General features: G+C 38.2%; 1 protein-coding gene across 1 annotated transcript in view; it reads left to right on the top strand.

Moving 5' to 3' along the window:
* The window catches only part of LOC128640533 (VPS10 domain-containing receptor SorCS1-like), a 1,407,808-nt gene that overhangs the window by 1,316,096 nt on the left and 66,712 nt on the right, over nt 1-25,000 (top strand). The window contains 1 exon segment of the mRNA XM_053693005.1: nt 11,472-11,571. Within this exon segment, the coding sequence (XP_053548980.1) occupies nt 11,472-11,571 (100 nt within the window).

Genomic DNA, 25,000 nt, shown 5'->3' with positions numbered 1-25,000 from the left:
GCATAATCACATTTGATATGATTTGTGCAAGTTACCAGATGAATGTCATATCCCACAGATGGTACCAAATGCCACTCTACACAGCTGTTCCACATCCCTTCCTTTTTGTTCAGGTTAACCTCAACTGAGGTCACTAGGTTCTCTGAACATTAGGTAGAAGTGACCTGTAACTGTTAAGGGTTTATATATGAAATGTTACATTTTAATAATTAATTCCCTTTAAAATGTTTAAATATGTACAGTAGAAACTATTGTGATGCTTTATGTGTTTAGCTCACTTTTTCTTTAATTTAACTCAGAAAATTGTGTTTTTCTCTTGTTAAGTGTATCCAGTCCACGGATCATCCATTACTTATGGGATATATTCTCCTTCCCAACAGGAAGCTGCAAGAGTCCACCTACAGCAAAGCTGCTATATAGCTCCTCCCCTAACTGCCATTACCAGTCATTCTCTTGCAAGTCTCAACATAGATAGGAGGTCGTGAGAGTCTGTGGTTTTTTATACTTAGTTTATTTCTTCAATCAAAAGTTTGTTATTTTTAAATGGCACCGGAGTGTGCTGTTTATCTCAGGCAGTATTTGGAAGAAGAATCTGCCTGCGTTTTTTCTATGATCTTAGCAGACGTAACTAAGATCCAGTTGCTGTTCTCACACATTCTGAGGAGTAAGGTACTTCAGAGGGGGAATGGCGTGCAGGTTTTCCTGCAAATAAGGTATGTGCAGTAAAATATTTTTCTAAGGAATGGAATTGACTAAGAAAATACTGCTGATACCGAAGTAATGTAAGTACAGCCTTTAAATGCAGTGAAAGCGACTGGTACCAGGCTGATTGATAGAGATATATGCTAAGGTATGTGCAGTAATATATTTTTCTAAGGAATGGAATTGACTAAGAAAATACTGCTGATACCGAAGTAATGTAAGTAAAGCCTTAAATGCAGTGATAGCGACTGGATCAGGCTTATTAATAGACATACATACTCTTATAAGAATGTGTTTTAAAACGTTTGCTGGCATGTTTAATCGTTTTTTAACATATGTTTGGTGATAAAACTTATTGGGGCCTAATTTTTCCACATGGCTGGCTTAAATTTTGCATAGAAACAGTTATAGGGAAGGTAATCCACAGCTCAGCTGTGGCAGTTTTGTTGTGTCTGTTTAAAAAAATGTTGTTTTTTTGTTTTTTTTTTATCTGTTTTTTGCATTAAGGGGTTAATCATCCATTTGCAAGTGGGTGCAATGCTCTGTTAACTTATTACATGTACTGTAAAAATTTCGTTTGATTTACTGCCTTTTTTCACTGTTTTTCAAATTTTGACAAAATTTGTTTCTCTTAAAGGCACAGTAACGTTTGTTATATTTGCTTGTTAACTTGATTTAAAGTGTTTTCCAAGCTTACTAGTCTCTTTATTAGTTCTAACATGTCTAACATAGAGGAGGCTCTGTGTTTATTATGTTTAAAGCCATGGTGGAACCCCATTTTAGAATGTGTACCAGATGTACTGATTTCATGTTAAACAATAAAGATCATTTTTTGTATTTAAAAACATTATCACCAGAGGATTCTGTCGAGGGGGAAGTTATGCAGACTAACTCTCCCCACGTGTCAGACCCTTTGACTCCCGCTTTAGGGACTCACGCTCAAATGGCGCCAAGTACATCAAGGGCACCCATAGCGTTTATTTTACAAGACATGGCAAAGGTTGTGTATAATACACTGGCAGCAGTATTAGTCAGACTACCTGAAATTAAAGGAAAGCAAAACAGCTCTGGGGGTAGATACAGAGCATACAGACGCTTTTAAGAACCATGTCTGATACTACCTCACAATATGCTTAGTCTGTGGGTGATATTTGTGACTCAGGGAAGATGATTTAACCTGATTCTGATATTTCTACATTTAAAATTTATGCTTGAGAACCTCCACTTGTTGCTCAGGGAGGCTTTAGCTGCTCTGAATGAATGTGTACAATCGCAGTGCCAGAGAAATTGTGTAGACTGGATAAATAATATGCAGTGCCGGTGTGTACTTATGTTTTTCCAATACCTAAAGAGGTTTACTAAAATTTTTCATAAGGAATGGGATAGACCAGGTGTGCCGTTCTCTTCCCCTCCTATTTTTTAGAAGAATGTTTTCTAATAGTTGCCACCACACGGGACTTATGGCAGACAGTTCCTAAGGTGGAGAGAAGAGTTTCTACTCTAGCTAAGCGTACCACTACCTCTGGCGAGGACTGTTGTGCTTTTTTAGATCCAATGGATAAAAAATGTTTATTCAACAAGGTTTTATCCTGCAGCCCCTTGCACGCATTGCTCCTGTCACTGCTGCTGCGGCGTTCTGGTTTGAGTCTCTTGATGAGGCTTTACAGGCTCCATTGGATGAATATATTTGACAAGCTTAGAGCACTTAAGCTAGCCAATTCCTTTGTTTTCTGATGCCTTTGTTCCTTTGACTAGACTAACGGCTAAGAATTCTGTTTTTTACTATACTGGCGCGCAGAGCGCTATGGCTTATATCATGGTCAGCTGTCGTGACTTTAATATATAAGCTACTTAACTTCCCTTCAAGGGGCAGACCCTATTCAGGCCTAGTTTGAAGGAGATTATTACTTATATCACTGGAGGAAAAGATCATGCCCTTCCTCAGGACAGGTCCAAATCAAGGGACAAAAAAGGCCTAATTTTCGTGCCTTTCGAAAATTCAAGGCAGGTGTGGCATCAACTTCCTCTAAGGCAAAATAAGAGGGAACTTTTGCTCAGTCCAAGGCGGTCTGGAGACAACCGGACCTGGAACAAAGATAAGCAGGTCAAGGAGCCTGCTGCTGCCTCTAAAACAGCATGAGGAACGGACCCCTATCTGGTAACGGATCCTATAGGGGGCAGACTTCATTCTTCGCCCAGGCGTGGGCAAGAGATGCCCAGGATCTCTGGGCATTGGAAATTATACCCCAGAGATATCTTCTGGATTTCAAAGCTTTCCCCCCAAAAAAGGGGAGTTTTTGCCTTTCAACATTTATCTGCAAACCAGATAAAGAAAGAGACATTCTTGCATTGTGTACGTGACCCATTCAGTTCCAATAGAGGAACAGGGACACAGTTTTCCTCAAATCGGTTTGTGGTTCCCAAGGAAAGGAAACCTTCAGACCTATTTTGGATCTAAAAGATCTTAAACAAATTCTTTAGAATTCTATCATTTAAGATGGAAACTATTCGTACCATCTTAACTATGATCCAGGAGAGTCAATAGAGGACTACAATGGATTTGAAGGATGCTTATCCTCACATTACGATGCATAAAGATCACCATCGGTTTTTCAGGTTTGCCTTTCTAGACAGGCATTACCAGTTTGTAGCTCTTTCCTTTGGGTTAACTACAGCCCCTAGAATCTTTATGGAGGTTCTGGGGTCACTTTGGCGGTCCTTAGGCCGCGGGGCATAGAAGTGGCCCCTTATTTAGACGACATCCTGATACAGGCGTCAAACATCCAAGTTGCCAAGTCTCATACGGACGTAGTTCTGGCATTTCTGAGATCGCATGGGTGGAAAGTGAACAAGGAAAGAGTTCTCTATCCCCAATATCAAGGGTTTCCCTCCTAGGGATTCTGATAGATTTTGTAGAAATTAAAATTTACCTGACGGAGTCCAGGTTGTCAAAGTTTCTAAATTTCTGCCGTGTTCTTCATTCCATCCGCGCCCTTTGGTGGCTCAGTACATGAATGTAATCGGCTTAATGGTAGCGGCAAGGGACATAGTACCGTTTGCACGCCTACATTTCAGACCACTGCAACTATGCATGCTCAGCCAGAGGAACGGGGATTACACAGATTTGTTCTCCTGTTAAATCCGGACCAAGAAACCAGAGATTCTCTTCTCTGGTGACTATCTCGGGTCCATCTGTCCAAGGGTATGACCTTCCGCAGGTCAGATGGGACAATTGTTACAACAGATGCCAGCCTTTTAGGTTGGGATACAGTCTGGAACTCCCTGAAGGCTCAGGGATAGTGGACTCAGGAGGAGACCCTCCTTCTAATGAATATTCTGGAACTGGGAGCGATATTCCATGCTTTTCAGACTTGGCCTCAGTTAGCAACTCTGAGGTACATCATATTTCAGTCGGACAATATCACGACTGTGGCTTACATCAACCATCAAGGGGGAACAGAAGTTCCCTAGCAATGTTAGAAGTCTTAAAATAATTCACTGGACAGAGACTCACTCTTGTCTAAAAGCTATCCCTATCCCAGGTGTTGAGAACTGGGAGGCAGATTTTCTAAGTCGTCAGACTTTTCATCCGGGGGAGTGGGAATTCCCTCCGGAGGGGTTTGCACAAGATCAAGCAGGAGAGTGCTTTGGTGCTTTTGACAGCGCCTGCGTGGCCACGCAGGACCTGGTATGCAGATCTGGTGGACATGTCATCCTTTCCACCACGGTCTCTGCTTCTGAGACAGGACCCTCTATCTCAGGGTCTTTTCAACCATCTAAATATAACTAATCTGAGATGGACTGCCTGGAGACAGAACGCTTGATGTTATCAAAGCATGGCTTCTCCGAGTCAGTAATTGATACCTTAATACAGGCATAAAAGCCTGTCTCTAGGAAAATTTAACATAAGATATGGTGTAAATATCTTATTGTTATGAATCCAAGGGTTACTCATGGAGTAAAGTCTGGATTCCCAGGATATTATCTTTTCTCCAAGATGATTTTGAGAAAAGGGTTGTCAGCTAGTTCTTTAAAAGGACAGATTTCTACTCTGTCTATTCTTTTGCACAAGCGTCTGGCAGGTATTCTAGACGTTCAGGCATTTGGTCAGGCTTTGGTTAGAACCAAGCCTGTGGTTAAAAATGTTGCTCCGCCATGGAGCTTAAAGCTGGTTCTTAAGGTTCTTCAAGGAGTTCCATTTGAACCTTTTCATTCCATAGATATCAAACTTCTATCTTGGAAAGTTCCTTTTGGTAGCTATTTCCTCGGCTCATAGAGTCTCCGAGTTATCTGCGTTGCAATGTGATTCTCCTTATCTGGTTCTCCGTACGGATAAGGTAGTCCTGTGTACCAACCTGGGTTTTTACCTAAGGTGGTATCTAACAAGAATATCACTCAAGAGATTGTTGTTCCATTCTTGTATCCTAATCCTTCTTCAAAGAAGGAACGTCTATTACACAATTTGGACGTGGTTCGTGTTTTAAAGTTTTACTTACAAGCTACTACAGATTTTCATCAAACATTCACCTTGTTTGTTGTCTATTCTGGACAGAGGAGAGGTCAAAGGACTTCAGCAACCTCTCTGTCTTTTTGGTTAAAAAGCATAATTCATTTAGCTTATGAGACTGCTGGACAGCAGCCTCCTGAAGGGATTACAGCTCATTCTACTAGAGCTGTGGTTTTCACTTGGGCCTTTTTTAAATGTGGCTTCTGTTGAACAGATTACAAGATGGAGTCTTGGTATGCGTTTCATACTTTTTCAAATTTAACAAATTTGATACCTTGCTTCTTTGGAGGCTATTTTTGGGAGAAAGGGTTTTTTACAGGCAGTGGTAACTTCCGTTTAAGTACCTGCCTTGTCCCTCCCATCATCCGTGTACTTTAGCTTTGGTATTGGTATCCCATAAGTAATGGATGATCCGTGGACTGGATACACTTAACAAGAGAAAACATAATTTATGCTTACCTGATAAATTTATTTCTCTTGTAGTGTATCCAGTCCACGGCCCGCCCTGTCTCTTTAAGGCAGGTAATTTTTCCATTAAACTACAGTCACCACTGCACCCTATGGTTTTCCTTTCTCTGCATGTTTTCGGTCGAATGACTGGTAATGGCAGTTAGGGGAGGAGCTATATAGCAGCTTTGCTGTGGGTGGACTCTTGCAGCTTCCTGTTGGGAAGGAGAATATATCCCATAAGTAATGGATGATCCGTGGACTGGATACACTACAAGAGAAATAAATTTATCAGGTAAGCATAAATTATGTTATTTCTACTGCCGCTAGAGAGGTCAAATAACATTCTACAGACGATAGACTCCTGACCCTGCAATATGCTCCACAGCACTTTAATCATTGCAGTAGCTAGTTTATATTTTTTTACTCATAAAATGTTTAAAGGGACACTGAATCCAAATTTTTTCTTTCGTGATTCAGATTGAGCATAACATTTTAAGCAGCTTTCTAATTTACTCCTATTATCAAATTTTCTTCATTCTCTTGGTATCTTCATTTGAAAAGCAAGAATGTAAGTTTAGATGCTGGCCCATTTTTGGTGAACAACCTGTGTTGTTCTTGCTGATTGGTGGATACATTCATCCACCAATAAACAAGTGCTGTCCAGAGTAGTGAACCAAGAAAAAAATCTTAGATGCCTTCTTTTTCAAATAAAGATAGCAAGAGACTGAAGAAAAATTGATAATAGGAGTAAATTAAAAAGTTGCGTAAAATTGCATGCTCTAACTGAATCACAAAACATTTGGGTTCAGTGTCCCTTTAACAGAAAGCCATCATAATAAAAAAGTCCAGATTATAAAATATCAAATGATAAAAAGGAAAAACTCACTGGAATACCCCACTATAGCCACCAACTAGCTATATGTGAAGCAGGTAAAATGTGTGCTGTCACTTAATCAAAGAATATTACTTTACCATAGAAAATCAATGGCTATAAGGAATTTAGCCATGTCACGCCCACTACTCCAATCTCTTTCGATATGCTTAGACATTGCAAAACATATTCTTGTGCAGTAACTTTATGTTTGTTTTATTTAATACCTTAACAAATAATTACATACACACTTATTTACACACACATACACACTTATTTACACACACATACACACATACATATTTACATACACACCTATTTATACCTACACATACACATTTACACATACACACATCTATTAACATACACACATACACTCATATACATATTTACACACAATTACATACACACTTATTTACATACTCACATACATATTTACATACACACACACACATACATAGTTACATACACACCTATTTATACCTACACATACACATTTACACATACACACATCTATTAACATACACACATAAACTCATATACATATTTACACACAATTACATACACACTTATTTACATACTCACATACATATTTACACACACACACATACATAATTACACATAAACACACCTATTTACATGCACACTTAATTACATACTCACATACATATTTACACACACACACAAATACAGTACATACATATTTACACATACACTTATTTACATACCCACATACATATTTACACATACACATACATACCTATTTACATACACACACCTATTTACACACATAATACACCTATTTACACACATACATACATATTTACACACCTATTTACATACACACACCTATTTACATACACACACCTATTTACACATATACATACATATTTACACACCTATTTACATACACACACCTATTTACATACACACACCTATTTACACACATACATATTTACACACCTATTTACATACACACACCTATTTACACACATACATACATATTTACACACCTATTTACATACACACACCTATTTACACACATACATACCTATTTACATACACACACCTATTTACATACACACACATATTTACACACATACATAAATATTTACACACACACACATACATGCCTATTTACACACCTATTTACATACACACACCTATTTACATACTCACATACATATTTACACACACATACATAACTATTTACACACCTGTTTACATACACACCTATTTACATACACACACCTATTTACACACATACATACATATTTACACACCTATTTACATACTCACAACTATTTACATACACACACCTATTTACATACACACACCTATTTACATACTCACATACATATTTACACACACACATACATACCTATTTACATACACACACCTATGTACATACACACACATATTTACACACATACATACATATTTACACACACACATGCCTATTTACACACCTATTTACATACACACACCTATTTACATACTCACATACATATTTACACACACATACATACCTATTTACACACCTGTTTACATACACACCTATTTACATACACACACCTATTTACACACATACATACATATTTACACACCTATTTACATACACACACCTATTTACACACATACATACATATTTACACACCTATTTACATACACACACCTATTTACACACATACATACATATTTACACGCCTATTTACATACTCACACCTATTTACATACACACACCTATTTACATACACACACCTATTTACATACTCACATACATATTTACACACACATACATACCTATTTACACACCTATTTACATACACACACCTATTTACATACACACATCTATTTACATACTCACATACATATTTACACACACATACATACCTATTTACACACCTTTTTACATAAACACACCTATTTACATACATACACCTATTTACACACATACATACATATTTACACACACATACATACCTATTTACACACCTGTTTACATACACACACCTATTTACATACACACACCTATTTACAAACACACACATATTTACACACATACATACATATTTACACACACATACATACCTATTTACACACCTGTTTACATACACACACCTATTTACATACACACACCTATTTACAAACACACACATATTTACACACATACATACCTATTTACACACCTGTTTACATACACACCTATTTACATACACACACCTATTTACATACATACACCTATTTACACACATACATACATATTTACACGCCTATTTACATACTCACACCTATTTACATACACACACCTATTTACACACATATATACATATTTACACACACATACATACCTATTTACACACCTATTTACATACACACACCTATTTACATACACACACCTATTTACATACTCACATACATATTTACACACACATACATACCTATTTACACACCTATTTACATACACACACCTATTTACATACACACACCTATTTACATACATACACCTATTTACATACACACACCTATTTACACACATACATACATATTTACACACACATACATACCTATTTACACACCTATTTACATACACACACCTATTTACATACATACACCTATTTACACACATAAACACATATATACATATTTACACACACACACACATACATACATATTTACACACCTATTTACATGCACACACCTATTTACATACACACACCTATTTACATACACACACCTATTTACATACACACACATATTTACACACATACATACATATTTACACACACACACATGCCTATTTACACACCTATTTACATACACACACCTATTTACATACTCACATACATATTTACACACACATACATACCTATTTACACACCTGTTTACATACACACCTATTTACATACACACACCTATTTACATACACACACCTATTTACATACACACATACATATTTACACACACACACACATACATACATATTTACACACACATACATACCTATTTACACACCTATTTACATACATAAACCTATTTACACACATACATACATATTTACACACACACACACACACACATACATACATATTTTCACACCTATTTTTAGGTCCGCCTGAAACTAAAGTTAAGAAGTAGCGGTCATAAGACAGGTGCTTCTTAACTCATCTGCCACCTCTGAGGTGGCAGAGTGCAGTCATCTCGATCAGATACGATCGGGATGATTGACACCCCCTGCTAGCGGCCGATTGGCCGTGAATTTGCAGGGGGCAGCATTGCACAAGCATTTCACTAGAAAGGCTTGTGCAATGTTAAATGCCAACAGCGTATGCTGTCAGCATTTATCGATGTCAGGCAGGCATTATCCGCTACAGCTGATCATGTCCGCCTGACATTTGATAAATCTACCTTTAGAACTTTAGATATTGCAACCGCACTAACTTCTCCCTATAGGCTTTCCTTAATGGTGAGCGCAAACTAGAAAAAAACACCTATCGCTTGTACACTATCCTGACAGGAGTTAAACCTACTGCATCAAACCGAAAGTAGATTGAATATTTTCCACTATGTGAAGAACATTGGAATGTAAAATATTTACAGTACATACACAGTAAAACACATTATTAAATATTAAATTTATTAAAAATGATTTTACTTGTTTTCAGGTATTTAAGTGGAAAGGGCTCCAAAGTATATTTACATATGGGAATAATAATGGCAATAGTGACTCGAGTTTGACCACTGAAAAACATCAGCAGCAAAAACATATAAATCTGTTCTAATAACATTCAAACTCTGCTAGGTTAATATATTAGAAGATTGCATCAAAATGCTGTAATTTACTGTCCATTTAAATAACTTACAAATGAATATTGTATTTCAGTATATTTCTATATTTGTATCTGTAAAATGGGTGAGATTGGAGAGGGGATGGGATTAAGTGTAAACAAAAATATCTTATATAATTTAGGCAGAATTTACTTGTCATAATACAGCTTATCCATGCAATCTAAAGGTAGTTTTAAATAATTTTTATAAGATATGTGCATTTGGGCTTCGGATTAATGCAAATTTGTCAGAATTTTCTGATTCGTTTATTTTTTTGCTAAACGAACACCTGAATTAATTATTGGACGAAACAGATGAAAAATTAATAATTGTGTGACAAAAATTGACTTTTTCATTCGTTCATGTCGTTTGGCACCCCAAAAAAAGTCCAGGAATCGTGGAAAGGAGTTATATTGTTTGGTTAATAAGCTACTTTGCTTCTAATGATTTACAGAGGGTCTGACCATTCATTTGTCTATTGTTCCATGTCCTATCCTGCTATAGTATTACTAACGACTGATGCTAGAGTCAGGCACTAAATGCTGGAGTTTAGCCATACAGAGTTGTATGTTCTTTGAACATAGAAAGATAGGTTCTTTTAATTGATCAAATCCTATAATGTAAGATTTTTGTTATTAGTAATTGTCTATATTAGCTGTTCTCAATGGGAATAAAGATAACAAATCCGATTGCCTGCATGGACGGAATTCCGTCGAACCAAACGTTTAAAAAAATCCAAAATAAATCTTTCGGATTAAAAATTTTTTTTTTGCATGTTCACATGTCTAATTATATTACTATTTAAAAATTGTATACAGTACTGTAATCATAAAGGAAATAGTTGTTGTGAATAAATATACACTAACATTTGCATTTTAGAACAAAAAATAAATAAACAGAGAAGCAGGCAGAGAAGATTAGGACTTTATAAAAAAAGATAAATTAAAAAACTTGGAATTCTTGCCCTGCAACTGTGCAGAAAAATGCAAAACTGATGTAAAACCTTATTAATGGAACCAAATTATGTTTCACTGTTTTCCAATTTTCAATGCTGCATCTCCTAATTCTTTATTTTATATAATTCCTTTTAAACCTCCTTATTTCTTTTTCCAGATTTCTGACATATTTATTAACAAGCTCAACCAAGACATGGTCAATTTTGAGCTGAAGCCAGGGGTCCGCGTTCTTGTGCATGCCGCTCATTTAACAGCAGGTAACAGTGACATTTACCCAGAATTCATTGTTTTCTTCTTAAATGTGCACTTTCTACTTTTTATCTACAATTCTTTTTTTATATAAAACACTTGTTAGTAAGATCTCAATAAAAAAACAATCCAATGAATGATCCCTGTTTTTGGATGTGCTGGAGTTTAAATATGTATCCTAATATTACAATTTATATATTAAACTACTTTGTTTAAAATAAATATTTATTACATTGTATTTTATTAAAATAAAGAAAAAGATTTCTGAACTGCTGTGGGACATCTGTTCATTGAGTGCTGCTATTACTTATATATATATATGTATATATATATAGTGTATAATATATGTATATATATTTGCAGTATATATATATATATATATATATATATATATATATATATATATATATATATATATATATATATACTACTTTAGAGAAGGTTTGTAAGAGAGGTATATGCCTGGACTTTGAGATTTTTAAATCCCTCATATGTTGCAGATCTAATTACATTTAAAAAAAAATATTTAATCTGCATGTAGAATTCTGTTTAATTTGTTTAACATTCTGTTTCATTAAAGGGACATTAAACACTTTGAGATGGTAATATAAAATGATAAATTGTATATATAAAACAACTCTGCATCCTGCAATATACTTTCATTATTTATTTTGTACTCTTTGCCTGTATTTCTATTCTGAAATTGTGAGCTTTTCAGTTCCTGTTAGAAATGGAAGTGCAGAACACTGTTAAACCCAGCACAACCATTGGCTGCACACTCTAGTGACCTATGTATAACTGTCCCTAATTGGCTACAGCAGAGAAGGTAACACAAGTTACAACATGGCAGCTCCCAGTGTTTTATAGACACTAAAACTTTACACTTATTTTGTCACTTTTTAAACAACTAATGAAACTTTAAAAAATGCATCTATATGTTAGTCATGGACTAATCTTTTCTTTGAATGCATCATTCTATCTAGCATGTATTTAGTGTTTAATGTCCCTTTAATGACTAACCAATGATATGGATTTTAATAATAAAGTAACACCCGTATATTGCCCAAGATTTGAAAGCCTCTTAAGTCTCTCCAAAGTGTCTGTTATTATATGGAACCAATCATTAATGTAGAAATGAGTGGGCTTTTGTACAGACTGTACATAATAACATAGGACAATGACAAACATAAGAAGCCATTCCAGTCTTGCTAAATTTTCAAAACCTTTTATTACCATATACTGAAATCTCTTTCTTTTGAAATTCACAATATATTTCATAGCCAGAAGTATTTTTTGAGTTTAAGATTACATTGATTTGATTTGTCTTGTCCAGCCTTCAATCGTCCTTGGGTATCTGGGATCCAAACCCTGCCCAAACAATACCAGCCTTGTTCAGATCCGCACCAGATTATACACGACCCACTCAAAGATTTCTTCCCCATTTGCCTGATGCCATTTTTAAAATAAATATGTTGGCAGGTATGAACTTCTAGTTATGCCTACTCATTCACCACCCTCTCTGCGCCTTGAGACCCTTACGGGTGATTAGCCGCGCTTTACAAGTACCCAATACATACATACATCTCAAGAACATAAAATTTAAGAAAGATTATATACCCATGTTTTTGCACAACGATTCCTTAAATAGTGACTCTCCACAAAGCAAATGATATTTCAGTATCTGTTGCAAATAATCTGCTTTTCTAATGTTAATTATGTTTTAAATCCCTTTGCTGTAGTATTAGTCATTAATTACTGATTGAAACATTATTATGTAATCCTATATTTTTATAGTTGTACAAACAAAAAAATAATTAAATTATTAATTTCTTTTCTTATAAAGTTTTGTATTTATTTACCATGGGACATTTCAACCCTGTCATAAATCATTCATAAATAATAATAAATAAAAATAATGTTCATAAATCATTTGAATGTATGTGTGCACCTATGAAAACGACAGAGGGTTTTGCACCAATGAGCACTTATTGAGTTACTTGTTAATACTTTCTCAATGTCAATATGAAAAGTGTGTTCTCCATTACAACATTAATATTAACCTCAGACACACAGAGCAATGTAATTTCATTTGAGTTCACAGAGCAATAATACATTGGAGCAAAATATGTTAATCTTTATATTTATGCACTGAATTAATTGTCTGCCGAAGCAACAGTGTCTGTGAATTTCCTGCCTCGTAATATAGTAAAAAATCTGGATTTTTTCACAGTACTGTATAGTATAGTGACTGCACAGGCTTGGCCAAGGGAAAGGCTAAAGCTCTTTGCTATGCAATGAGTTATATCACTTTAGGCAGAGAAGAGATTTATGGATATCCCTGGTCTGCTAGGCTAGTCAAAAGAAGATGCAACTTTCATTTGTTACACCCCACTGATTGTTAGTAAAGTTATAAATAAAGCATAGAGCAGCACTCCATCTTAAATAAACATAAGTGGGTATTATCGGGGTACAGAAATTCAGTGTTACCCCCTACAGACCCAATAAGAATCCACAGAGAAGTTTCACTCCAAGGGCCATTTTATCATAGTGCGATGTCGGCATTTATCATTGTACAAGCATTTCTAGTGACATTCTTGTACAATGCCGCCCCCTGCACATTTGCGGCTGCTAGCAGGGGGTGTCAATCAACCTAATTGTATCCGATCAGGCTGATTGCTGTCAGCCACCTCCGAGGTGGCGGATGAGTTAAGGAGCAGCGGTCTTATGACTGCTGCTTCTCAATTCCTGATTTCGGCGAGCCTAAAGGCTCGTGAGGAATAACCTAGTTAACATCTTAATAAATTGGCCCCTAAGGATTACCAAAGTAAAAAAATTCCCATAAATATTATCCAATTCCATTGTTTTATATATGGATAACCAATAAATATAATATCATTTCTCTGTTAGTTGTTTTGTGGTATTAAAATCTGGAAATTACCTAATATATTTGTTGATATTCTCAACATGTCTATCAGGCCCATTTATCAAGCTCCGTACGGAGCTTGAAGGGCCGTGTTTCTGGCGAGTCTTCAGACTCGCCAGAAACACAACTTATGAAGCAGCGGTCTAAAGACCCCTGCTCCATAGCCCTGTCCGCCTGCTCTGAGCAGGCGGACAGGAATCACCGGAAATCAACCCGATCTAATACGATCGGGTTGATTGACATCTCCCTGCTGGCGGCCGATTGGCCGCGAGTCACCAAGGGCCGGCGTTGCACCAGCAGCTCTTGTGAGCTGCTGGTGCAATGTTAAATGCGGAGAGCGTATTGCTATCCGCATTTAGCGAGGTCTTGCGGACCTGATCCACAGTGTCGGATCAGGTCCGCAAGACCTTTGATAAATTGGGTCCTATGTGTAAAACTTGTGTTTATTCAGCAAAAATATCTCTGCCCAAAAAAGCCTTAAAAAAACTATCACCTAGATTATGAGTTTTGCGCTATAGAGGGTGCGAAACGAACGCAACAAAAGTTGCGTTATTTCACCCTCCATAGCGCTGCCATTACAAGTTTTTGAGAAGCCACCTTGTGCGTGTTATATGGTGGCGATGAGCTCCATACTGCACAAAATCAAAGCGCTGCTTTGACGTGCTCGTTCACCCTTTCCCCATAGACATCAATGGGAAGAGAGTGTTAGAAAAAAAACTAACACCTGTGATCGCGGAATGAAAAGCTCCATAACGCAACCCCATTGATGTCTATGGGGAAAAAAAAGTTACGTTTAAACCTAACATCCTAACATAGACCCCAAGTCTAAACACCCATAATCTGCTGCCCCCGACATCGCTGACACCTACATAAACTTATTAACCCCTAATCTGCCGCTCCCGATATCGCCACCACAGAAATAAAGTTATTAACCCCTATTCCCCCGCACCCAAACATCACCCACACTATAATAAAGATATTAACCCCTATTCCGCCACTCCCCAACATCGCCGCTACTAAATAAAGTTATTAAACCATAAACCTTTGGCCTCCCACATCACTGCCACTAAATAAACCTATTAACCCCCTAAACCGCCAGCCCCCCACATTGCAAAAAACTAAATTAAACTATTAACCCTTAAACCTAACAACCGCCTAACTTTAAATTAAAATTACAAGATCCCTATCTTAAAATAAATAAAAACTTACCTGGGAAATTAAAAAAACCTAAGTCTATTTATTAAACTAACATTATTACTATACTAAAATTAAAATAACTATCAATTAAATAAATAAATTAAATTACACATTAAAAAAACCTAACACTACTAAAAAAAAAAAAACTACAGTTAAAAAAACAAGAAATACTGAATTATAAAAAATAAAAAACACTAAAGTACAAAACAGTAAATTATGAACAATAACCAACAAAATTATCCAAAATAAAAACAATTACACCTAATCTAATAGCCCTATAAAAATATAAAAGCCCCCCAAAATAAAAATAAAAAACCCTAGCCTACAATAAACTGTATTCTAGGTGTATTCTAAGTGTATTTTTATTGTTGGGTATAGTTTTTTGCAGGATTCCACCTATCTATTAGTGGAGAGACAAGCCTCATCCTATAATATAAAAGGCCAAGTGTGTTTGTCCAAAGCTGTCATGCGCGAGGACAAACACACCTGGCCTTTAACAGAGTCTCAGACTGACCTGGGGCATCTGCCACCGACCGGGCGTGAGGGGGGCATGACGCGTGCGGGGCGGGATGGGGCCGTGCGTGACGCAGGCAGGGGCCGGGTGTGACGGGGCTGGGAGGACGTGAGAGAGCTCAAAAGAGGGGGGATAGAGATAGCAAAAGATAAGGAGAGAGACAGCAAAAGAGAGGGGGAGGGAGAGCAAAAGAAAGGGGAGAGAGAGAGAGAGCAAAAGAGGGGAGATAGAGAGAGCGAGACAGCAAAAGAGAGGGGAGAAAAAGGGGAGGGAGAGAGCAAAAAAGAGGGGTTAGTGAGAGCAAAAGAGAGGGAGAGAGACAGCAAAAGAGAGGGGGAGGGAGGGCAAAAGAAAGAGGAGAGAGAGAGAGAGGGAGCAAAAGAGAGGGAGAGAGACAGCAAAAGAGAGGGGAGAGAAAGGGGAAAGAGAGAGCAAAAGAGAGGGAGGAGAACACAAAAAATGGGAGAGAGAGACAGAGAGAGAGCGTAAAAGAGAGGGGGAGATAGAGAGCAAAAGAGAGGGGAGAGAGCGCAAAATAAAGAGGGGGAGAGCACAAAAGAGAGGGGAAAGGGAGCGCACAAAAGATAGGGGGGAAAGAGAGGGGGAAGTAAGAGAGAGAGCAAAAGAGAGGGGAGAGAGAGAGCAAAAGAGAGGGGGAGAGAGAGAGCATAAGAGAGGGGGAGAGAGAGCAAAAGAGAGAGAGAGAAAGAGAAGGGGAGAGAGACAGCAAAAGAGAGGGGGGAAAAGCAAAAGAAAGTGGAGAGAGAGAGCAAAAGAGGGGAGATAGAGAGAACAAAAGGGGGGGGGGGAGCGCAAAAGAGGGGGGGAGAGTGCAAAAGAGAGGGAGGAAAATAGAGGGGGGAGAGAGAGAGGGGGAGAGAGAGAGCAAAAGAGAGGGGGAGAGAGAACAAAAGAGAGGGGAGAGAGCAAAAGAGAGGGAGAGAGACAGCAAAAGAGAGAGTGAGAAAGGGGAGAGAGAGCAAAAGAGAGGGGGAGAGTGCAAAAGAGGGGAGAGAGAGAGCATGCAAAAGAGAGGGGGGGAAGAGAGGGGAGAGAGAGAGAGCAAAAGAGAGTGGAGATAGAGCAAAAGAGAGGGGGAGAGAGAGAGCAAAAGAGAGTGGGAGAGAGAGAGCAAAAGAGAGGGGAGAGAGAGAGCAAAAGAGAGGAGAGAGAGAGCAAAAGAGAGGGGGAGAGAGAGAGCAAAAGAGAAGGAGAGAGAGAGAGCAAAAGAGAGGGGGAGAGTGCAAAAGAGGGGAGAGAGAGAGCATGCAAAAGAGAGGGGGGGAAAAGAGGGGAGAGAGAGCAAAAGAGAGGGGGAGAGAGAGAGCAAAAGAGAGGGGGAGAGAGAGAGCAAAAGAGAGGGGGAGAGAGAGAGCAAAAGAGAGGGGGAGGGAGAACAAAAGAGAGGGGAGAGAGCAAAAGAGAAGGGAGAGAAAGAGCAAAAGAGAGGGGGAGGGAGAACAAAAGAGAGGGGAGAGAGCAAAAGAAAGGGAGAGAGAGAGCAAAAGAGAGGGGGAGAGTGCAAAAGAGGGGAGAGAGAGAGCATGCAAAAGAGAGGGGAGGGAGAGAGGGGAGAGAGAGAGAGCAAAAGAGAAGGGGAGAGAGAGAGCAAAAGAGAGGGGGAGAGAGAGAGCAAAAGAGAGGGGGAGAGAGAGAGCAAAAGAGAGGGGGATAGAGAGAGCAAAAGAGAGGGAGAGAGAGAGCAAAAGAGAGGGGGAGGGAGAACAAAAGAGAGGGGAGAGAGCAAAAGAGAAGGGAGAGAGAGAGCAAAAGAGAGGGAGAGAGACAGCATAAGAGAGGGTGAGAAAGGGGAGAGAGAGAACAAAAGAAAGGGGAGAGAGCGCAAAAGAGGGGAGAGAGAGAGCATGCAAAAAAAGGGGGGGAAGAGAGGGGAGAGAGAGAGAGAGCAAAAGAGAGGGGGGAGAGAGCAAAAGAGAGGGAGAGAGAGGGAGCAAAATAGAGGGGGGAGAACGCAAAAGAGAGGGGAAGAGAGAGAGCAAAAGAGAGGGGGGAGAGTGCAAAAGAGAGGGGAGAGAGAGAACAAAAGAGAGGGGGGAAAGAGAGGGGGAGAGAGAGCAAAAGAGAGGGGGGGAAATAGAGCAAAAGAAAGGGGAGAGAGAAAGCAAAAGAGGGGGGATAGAGAGAGCAAAATAGAGGGGGGGAGAGAGAGAGAGAGGTAAAGAGAGGGGGAGAGAGCAAAAGAGGAGGGGAGAGAGAGAGCAAAAGAGGAGGGGAGAGAGAGAGCAAAAGAAAGGGAGATCGACAGCAAAAGAGAGGTGGAGAGAGCAAAAAAGGGGGGAGAAAGAGAGCAAAAGAGGGGGATAGAGAGAGCAAAAGAGAGGGAGAGACAGCAAAAGAGAGTGGGAGAGAGAGCAAAAGAGAGGGGGAGAGTGCAAAAGAGAGGGAGAGAGAGAGCGCAAAAGAGAGGGAGGAAAAGAGAAGGGGAAAGAGAGAGCAAAAGAGAGTGGGGAGAGAGAGCAAAAGAGAGTGGGATAGAGAGAGAGAGCAAGGGGTGGAACCGCTGTACTGCAAAAAGTGGCCCGGGGATTCAATTCAATACAGGGACATCCATTCTGTATTGAATTGACTTTCTTTTAGTTTAAACAAAGAAAAAAACATTTACAGCATTGCCTGTCAGGAGTAAGGAACATTAAACATTTGAAATGGGTCAACAAGATATGAAGTTGGTTACTGCTTCCTGCACACTGCTCCAGCCGCTCCAATGTTAGTAAAGCCAGGGCAGATAACTAACTCTTAAAGATGCACAATCAGCATTTCATGGTTAGAACTAGGGATGGGCGAATGTGTAAACTTTCAAATTTCGAATGTTAGAACGAATGTTATTACCGAAATTCGAATTATAAATCTGAATGTTGATAAGAACGAATGTTTTTAAAAATTCTATAATCGAATGCTATTTACAGTTTTCGAATGTCACTTTCGAATTCAAATGTTTATAATTATATTGAATGTCCACATTTGAAATTTCGAATTTAACATTCTATTTAACAAATACTATTCAGAAGTTCAATAGTTCATGTGGTAGGGTGGGAATCTAGTAAATTGATAAATAATAGATACAAATATATCATTTCAAATGTTTCTATATAGAATATTGCATAATTCGAATATTACATTTAAAGAAAGCATTAGAAATACTATTACAAATTTAAATTAGAATTTTTCGAAAAGAATATTTTCGAATGTAATCATAAAATTCGAAACGGAACATTCAAAAATTGAATGTTAGAATGTTATATATACATTCGAAATTCGATTTGAATGAACGAACGTGTTAAAAATTTGTGCCGTTTTTCGAATGTTGCGAAACATTCGCCCATCCCTAGTTAGAACACATTTCTGAGATGCCAGTTGTGTCCTAATGCTTTTCTTGTATATCTTTATTATTGTTATTATTTTTTTATGACTATAGTTTAATTTAAGGTTATTGGACATGATGGAGCCTAAACAAAATTTTAAAATTAATTAAACATTTAATATAACTAAATAAAAACAGAACAATTCTTTAGATACAAACCTTTATTGTCTATCTGTATACAGTGGAGACCTTGACTGTAAGATATCCAATATCTTAAAACAATTAGCAACTTGTTACATGTGAAGAATCAAATTAGGGTCATATTGCTTATTTCTAAAAACGTTTATACACTGATATTTTTTTTCCCTGTGATTTATTAGCTCTCGATGCCAACATCTTCTACTTATAAAACTGCCATATTGTGTGCAGTATTAATAACTGCTGTTCAGTGTACAAACAAACCTGCAAGGATTCCTTTCAGAATAACAGATGCACTGAAATCTACAAGGGAGTAGACTATTCTCTAAAGATGATATCCACTAAAGAAGCATAGGATGCAGAAGAAGACCATTGCTTGCTGCTTGTCATGTATTGCAAGTAAGATTGTTAATAAGCTTCCAGGGAATATAAAATCACGCGCTTGCATTACATTATCAGCTGAGCAGATGTTCCTACAGGCATTTCCTTAGAAGTCAAGCACAATGTATCTCACTCAACCCAGACTGCAGTGTTGTGTAAATTATTCTGCAGGTCTACTGAGTAATTACAAAGAATTCTGGTTTTCTTTAATGGCCTTGTTTTACTGCATATGGAAAGGACTATCAGCACTCTTCTAGCGCATTGGGAGCAACAAGTGAGCAATGCGTTAATTACTGGCACCTTACAAATAAATTTAAGCATTTTGGGGCATATTTAACAATGTGCAAGCGGACATGATACGAAGTAGCGTATTATGTCCGCTGCACATCGCTGCCCATCGATAAATGCCGACAACATACGCTGTCGGCATTTATCATTGCACCAGCAGTTCTTGTGAACTGCTGGTGCAATACCACCCCCTGCAGATTCGTGGCCAACAGGGGGTGTCAATCAACCCGATCGAATTTGATCAGGTTGATTTCTGTCCGTCGCCTCAGAGCAGGCGGACAAGTTATGGAGCAGCAGTCTTTAGTCCGCTGCTTCATAACTTCTTGATAACTTCTCTTTCCGGCGAACCTGAAGGCTTGCCGGAAACAAGGGGCCTCAAGCTCCATACGGAACTTGATAAATATGCCCCTTAAGCTGGAATAAACCCATATAAATATAGTTACATCCACTACACTTCCCCAGAAGCATTTATTGTTTAAGAAATACTGCACGTATGCAATGTTTCACACCCTTGGCAGCCATATTGACTGGAATTTCTATATGAAAAGTAGCAAAAGTATCTCCCCTACACAAATCTGATTCCATCCACACAATCTTTTTCCCCTCCCAGGTTGTCGTGGCTCTACCCATAACTTATTCCCCAACCTCTCAGGGTAACGTTCGTTTGTTTCTGCTCAGTTTTGTATTATTTTTTAACATTGCTATTCATAGGGTTGGCACCTTTTGTTCAGGCCAAACCAGAAAACTCTTGCACTGTGCACAACACATGAACATTTTTTTGAATACACTCTATATAGTACACACTACGGACTCCATTTATTAAGCAGAGGATGCTGTTTCAGAGGCCCATCGTTTCAAGCTGAAACCTAAGTTAAGAAGCAGCAATGTTAAGCGGACATGATTCACTGATCGACAGTTAATACATCTACCCCTGCATATAATAACAAATAAACACAAACTCTCAAACAGATATTCACACTCCCTATCTAACACACACACACTCTTACTCTCAAACATTAACACACACATACTCTTTCATTCACACACACAAAGACACTCACACTCACACACACTGTCACACACTGACACATAAATTCCCACACATTCTCTTTCACACACAGATTCACATATACACACACACAGATACTCACACTCAGACACACACTCACACACTGACACATAAATTCCTACACATTTTCTTTCATACACAGACTCACACAGGGCTGCCATCAGGGGTGAATAGCCACCAGAGGGTGCTATAGCAGAGTGCTATTGAGCGTGGGAAAATATCATTACAAGGAGTAAAGCATTAGCATTTGAGAGATTTTCTGAGTGTGCACTAAACCACTATGCACAGTGTGAGACAGACTTGGCACTTCAGTTTGTACAGTGTGTGCCTAAGTCAGACGGCAGATCACTTTCATTTGCAGAGTAAGTAGGACTTACTTAGTAAATGTTTTTTTTTTTATTTATGCAATTTCAGATTGTAAATTCAGTGTGGTAGTTGTATGGTGGGGCCAGGGGTCCATAAAAACATTTTTTAGCAATATGCAGCAGTGTATTTATGATGATTATTTGTCAATGCTGTAGAAATTCTATATTTAAAACCATGCAGAAATGTTTGCTCCTCAATACACAAATGGTAGTTGCCCTTTTGGCAGATAAGATTTTTTTTAAATGTATATATTTATTTTAATTACATTCCAGTTTATTGCCCATTTATGCAAGGACTTTCCTGAAGCCAGGAGGCATTTTATGTAAGATTTTTTACATCTGCATAAAATGTTATACTCTTAGGCTAAGATTGCTAGGTGTTTGAAATGAGACAGGTTAACTTGTTCAGTTTACACTGCAGCTGACTTAATTTTGAAATAGATACAAGCAAGCCTAAATCCTGCATTTAACCAGATCAAAATTGTATGAGACTGAGTACCACAGCTTATGGTTCCACAAAGACCATATAGAGTACAGCATTTTCAAATCCATAAGTACAGCTGACAGATTTAAGTGGGTAAAATGGGGAGGGGGAAAACCCCAAACATATGTCAACCTTTCAAAAGTACTTTTCTTCTGACAGATCAGTAATGTACAATTTTGAATTCACATAAGTATTTTTGTTTGTTCATTTACAAACATGATTCTTTAAAAAGTGATCTCTTAATTTCTGCTATTTTTTATCATGCATGTCACACACTGTTGATTTAGGGGATGGCAATGTGCAGAAATTTTACCTCCTGTGAGTGTTTCTGTGGATGTCTGTGTTTATGTCTTTGTGCTTTTGTTGGTGTCTCTATGAGTGTGTATCTATTTCTTTTCTGTGGGTCTCTCTGTGAGGATTTAGGTGTCTGTCTTTTTGCATTTTCTGTGGATGTCTCTGTGAGGGTGTGTGTGTGTATGCATGTCTTTGTGTGTTTTCTATGAGTGTCTCTCTGTGTGTGTGGGTGTCTTTGTGTGTTTTCTGTGGGTGTCTGTGAGTGTGTATGTCTTTGTGTGTTTTCTGAGGCTGTCTCTGTGGGTGTTTCCTTGGGGGAATGTGTACGTTTGTGTTTGAGTTTGTGAGTGTCCAATGTTTGTTCCTTTTTAGGCCATGTTGACCTTACTATTGAGCTCTGTGTTTGTGTGTTACTACCTTCACAACATTTCCAAGTTTGACTACAATTAAGAATAAAGTGCATTTAGGTTTTAGTTACTTGGTCGGAAATTGCACATGTCAATGGGGGGGAAGGTCAATGGTTAAGTCAGGGGCCCCAAAATTTCTAGTTATGGCCCTGCACACACACACACACACAAATACACTAACAAACACAAAGATACACACACTCATTCCACAGCTAAGCATCATGCAGGAGCTGTCACTCAGTAAGAAGAACAGCACAAGCACAGTACTGCTAGGCAGCATATATTTGAACCACATTTCCCAACACACCTAGCTGTTTGTTTATCCAGGTCTGACTAAGTTTGAAACTCTGACACAGAAATTGAAACCCGGACTGTCTGGGTCATTCCTGGACAGGAGCCAACCCATACACTGTGCTGTTGTCATACATATTTCTCACTCCCTGCACATTTCTAAAGGGCATATGAATGTGAGATGTTACTTTATAAACTTCTTTTAATAGTATTAACATTTAACACTTTTCTTCATTTAGAAAATGGAAATTGTGAATGATTTTACAGTTCAGCAATTTACATGAACAAAACATTATAAAGCAACCATACAGAATGGAAAAGACACACAAGTTCTCTCATTAGAAGCTGAGTAGTAAAGGCCTGATGATGTAAAGCTATTTATCAAGCTCCGTGTTTCTGGCGGCTGACAGACATCGCCGGAAAACAACCCAATCCAATACGATCGGGTTGATTGACACCCCCTGCTGGTGGCCGATTGGTCGGGAATTTGCAGGGGGCAGCGTTGCGATCACAAGAACTGCTGGTGCAATGATAAATGCCGACAGCGTACGGCGGAGAAGTTCTGCAATATCGGATCATGTCCGCTCGCACATTAATAAATAGGCCCTCAGTACTGTAAGGTCCCTCAAAAATGTAGAAAGGTAAATTTTAGCTTGAGAGCTATCTGTCTTGCTGTGCAGGTTCTGGATATGAAGGAGAGAGACACATATTATAATATAATGCTTAGATTTTTGATCATAGGGAGTCACATAAATCAATTAAAAGATCCTTTGCATTACTGTATGAGACAGATCAGTAAAGGGGCAGTGGATAACAAAATGCACTGTAGATAAAATATAGCAAGAGAGTGGTGCCACATAAGTATTTGCTTCATATACTAAATCAGGAAGCTTATAAAATGTGCAGTCAGAAGGTGTATAGCAAGGTGAGATCTTTTCCAGCCAACTGGTTCTTCACAAGTTGCAGGAGCTCCACAAGTGAAGTTTAAAGGGACATTAAACTGCTGGGTACAGCTGCAGTAGCCAGGTTTTTACTCACCATGCTTGTTTTATTAGAAAAGTGAAAGGCACTTAATTTGCACTATAAGAGTGGCTCTATAAACAGCAGCTAAGAGAATGCTAAAAACAGAATAAATTAGTCATTTAATTTGCACTATAAAAACGTACACACATACAATACAAATAAAATCAATACAATAAAGGAATTGTGGCCACAACTAAAATGTAACAAAAAATACTGCCAAAAAGAGCCGATATAACTCCAAATGAAGACAAAAACGGACGGATGTAAAGGGCAAAAAGAAAAGCAACTATAGATGTATTAAATTCTTACAGATGCATGATCATCTTATGTACTTAGGGGTCTGCAGATATTTGTCCCCTCAGCTTTAGGTGTTCTGTCTCTGATGTCTAGGTGCAACTATATAAGATTTTTACTACAGAGCTGGGGTGACAGCAGACTCAGATATTGCTGTTATATTGGTGACGCAGCATATAATTCTGTTTGATTACAAAGATGACATCTTTTCCCGCCAAGAGATTCTTAGTGGTGGTCCCTTTATAAATTCTCAACCCCTGCAGCAAAGACAAATGTCTCCACTGTATTCTAACTCTCTGCCTTCACAGCATGTGAATTTCAATGTCTCAGTGTTTAGTACTATCTCGTACCAACCTGAGTTGCTGGCCGCTTCTGTGCTGGTGTGCTCCT

This window comes from Bombina bombina, chromosome 9 (assembly GCF_027579735.1).
Source record: "Bombina bombina isolate aBomBom1 chromosome 9, aBomBom1.pri, whole genome shotgun sequence".
Lineage (NCBI taxonomy): Eukaryota > Metazoa > Chordata > Amphibia > Anura > Bombinatoridae > Bombina > Bombina bombina.
Note: the sequence above shows the minus strand (reverse complement) of the source record. Positions and strands in the feature narration are given on the sequence as shown.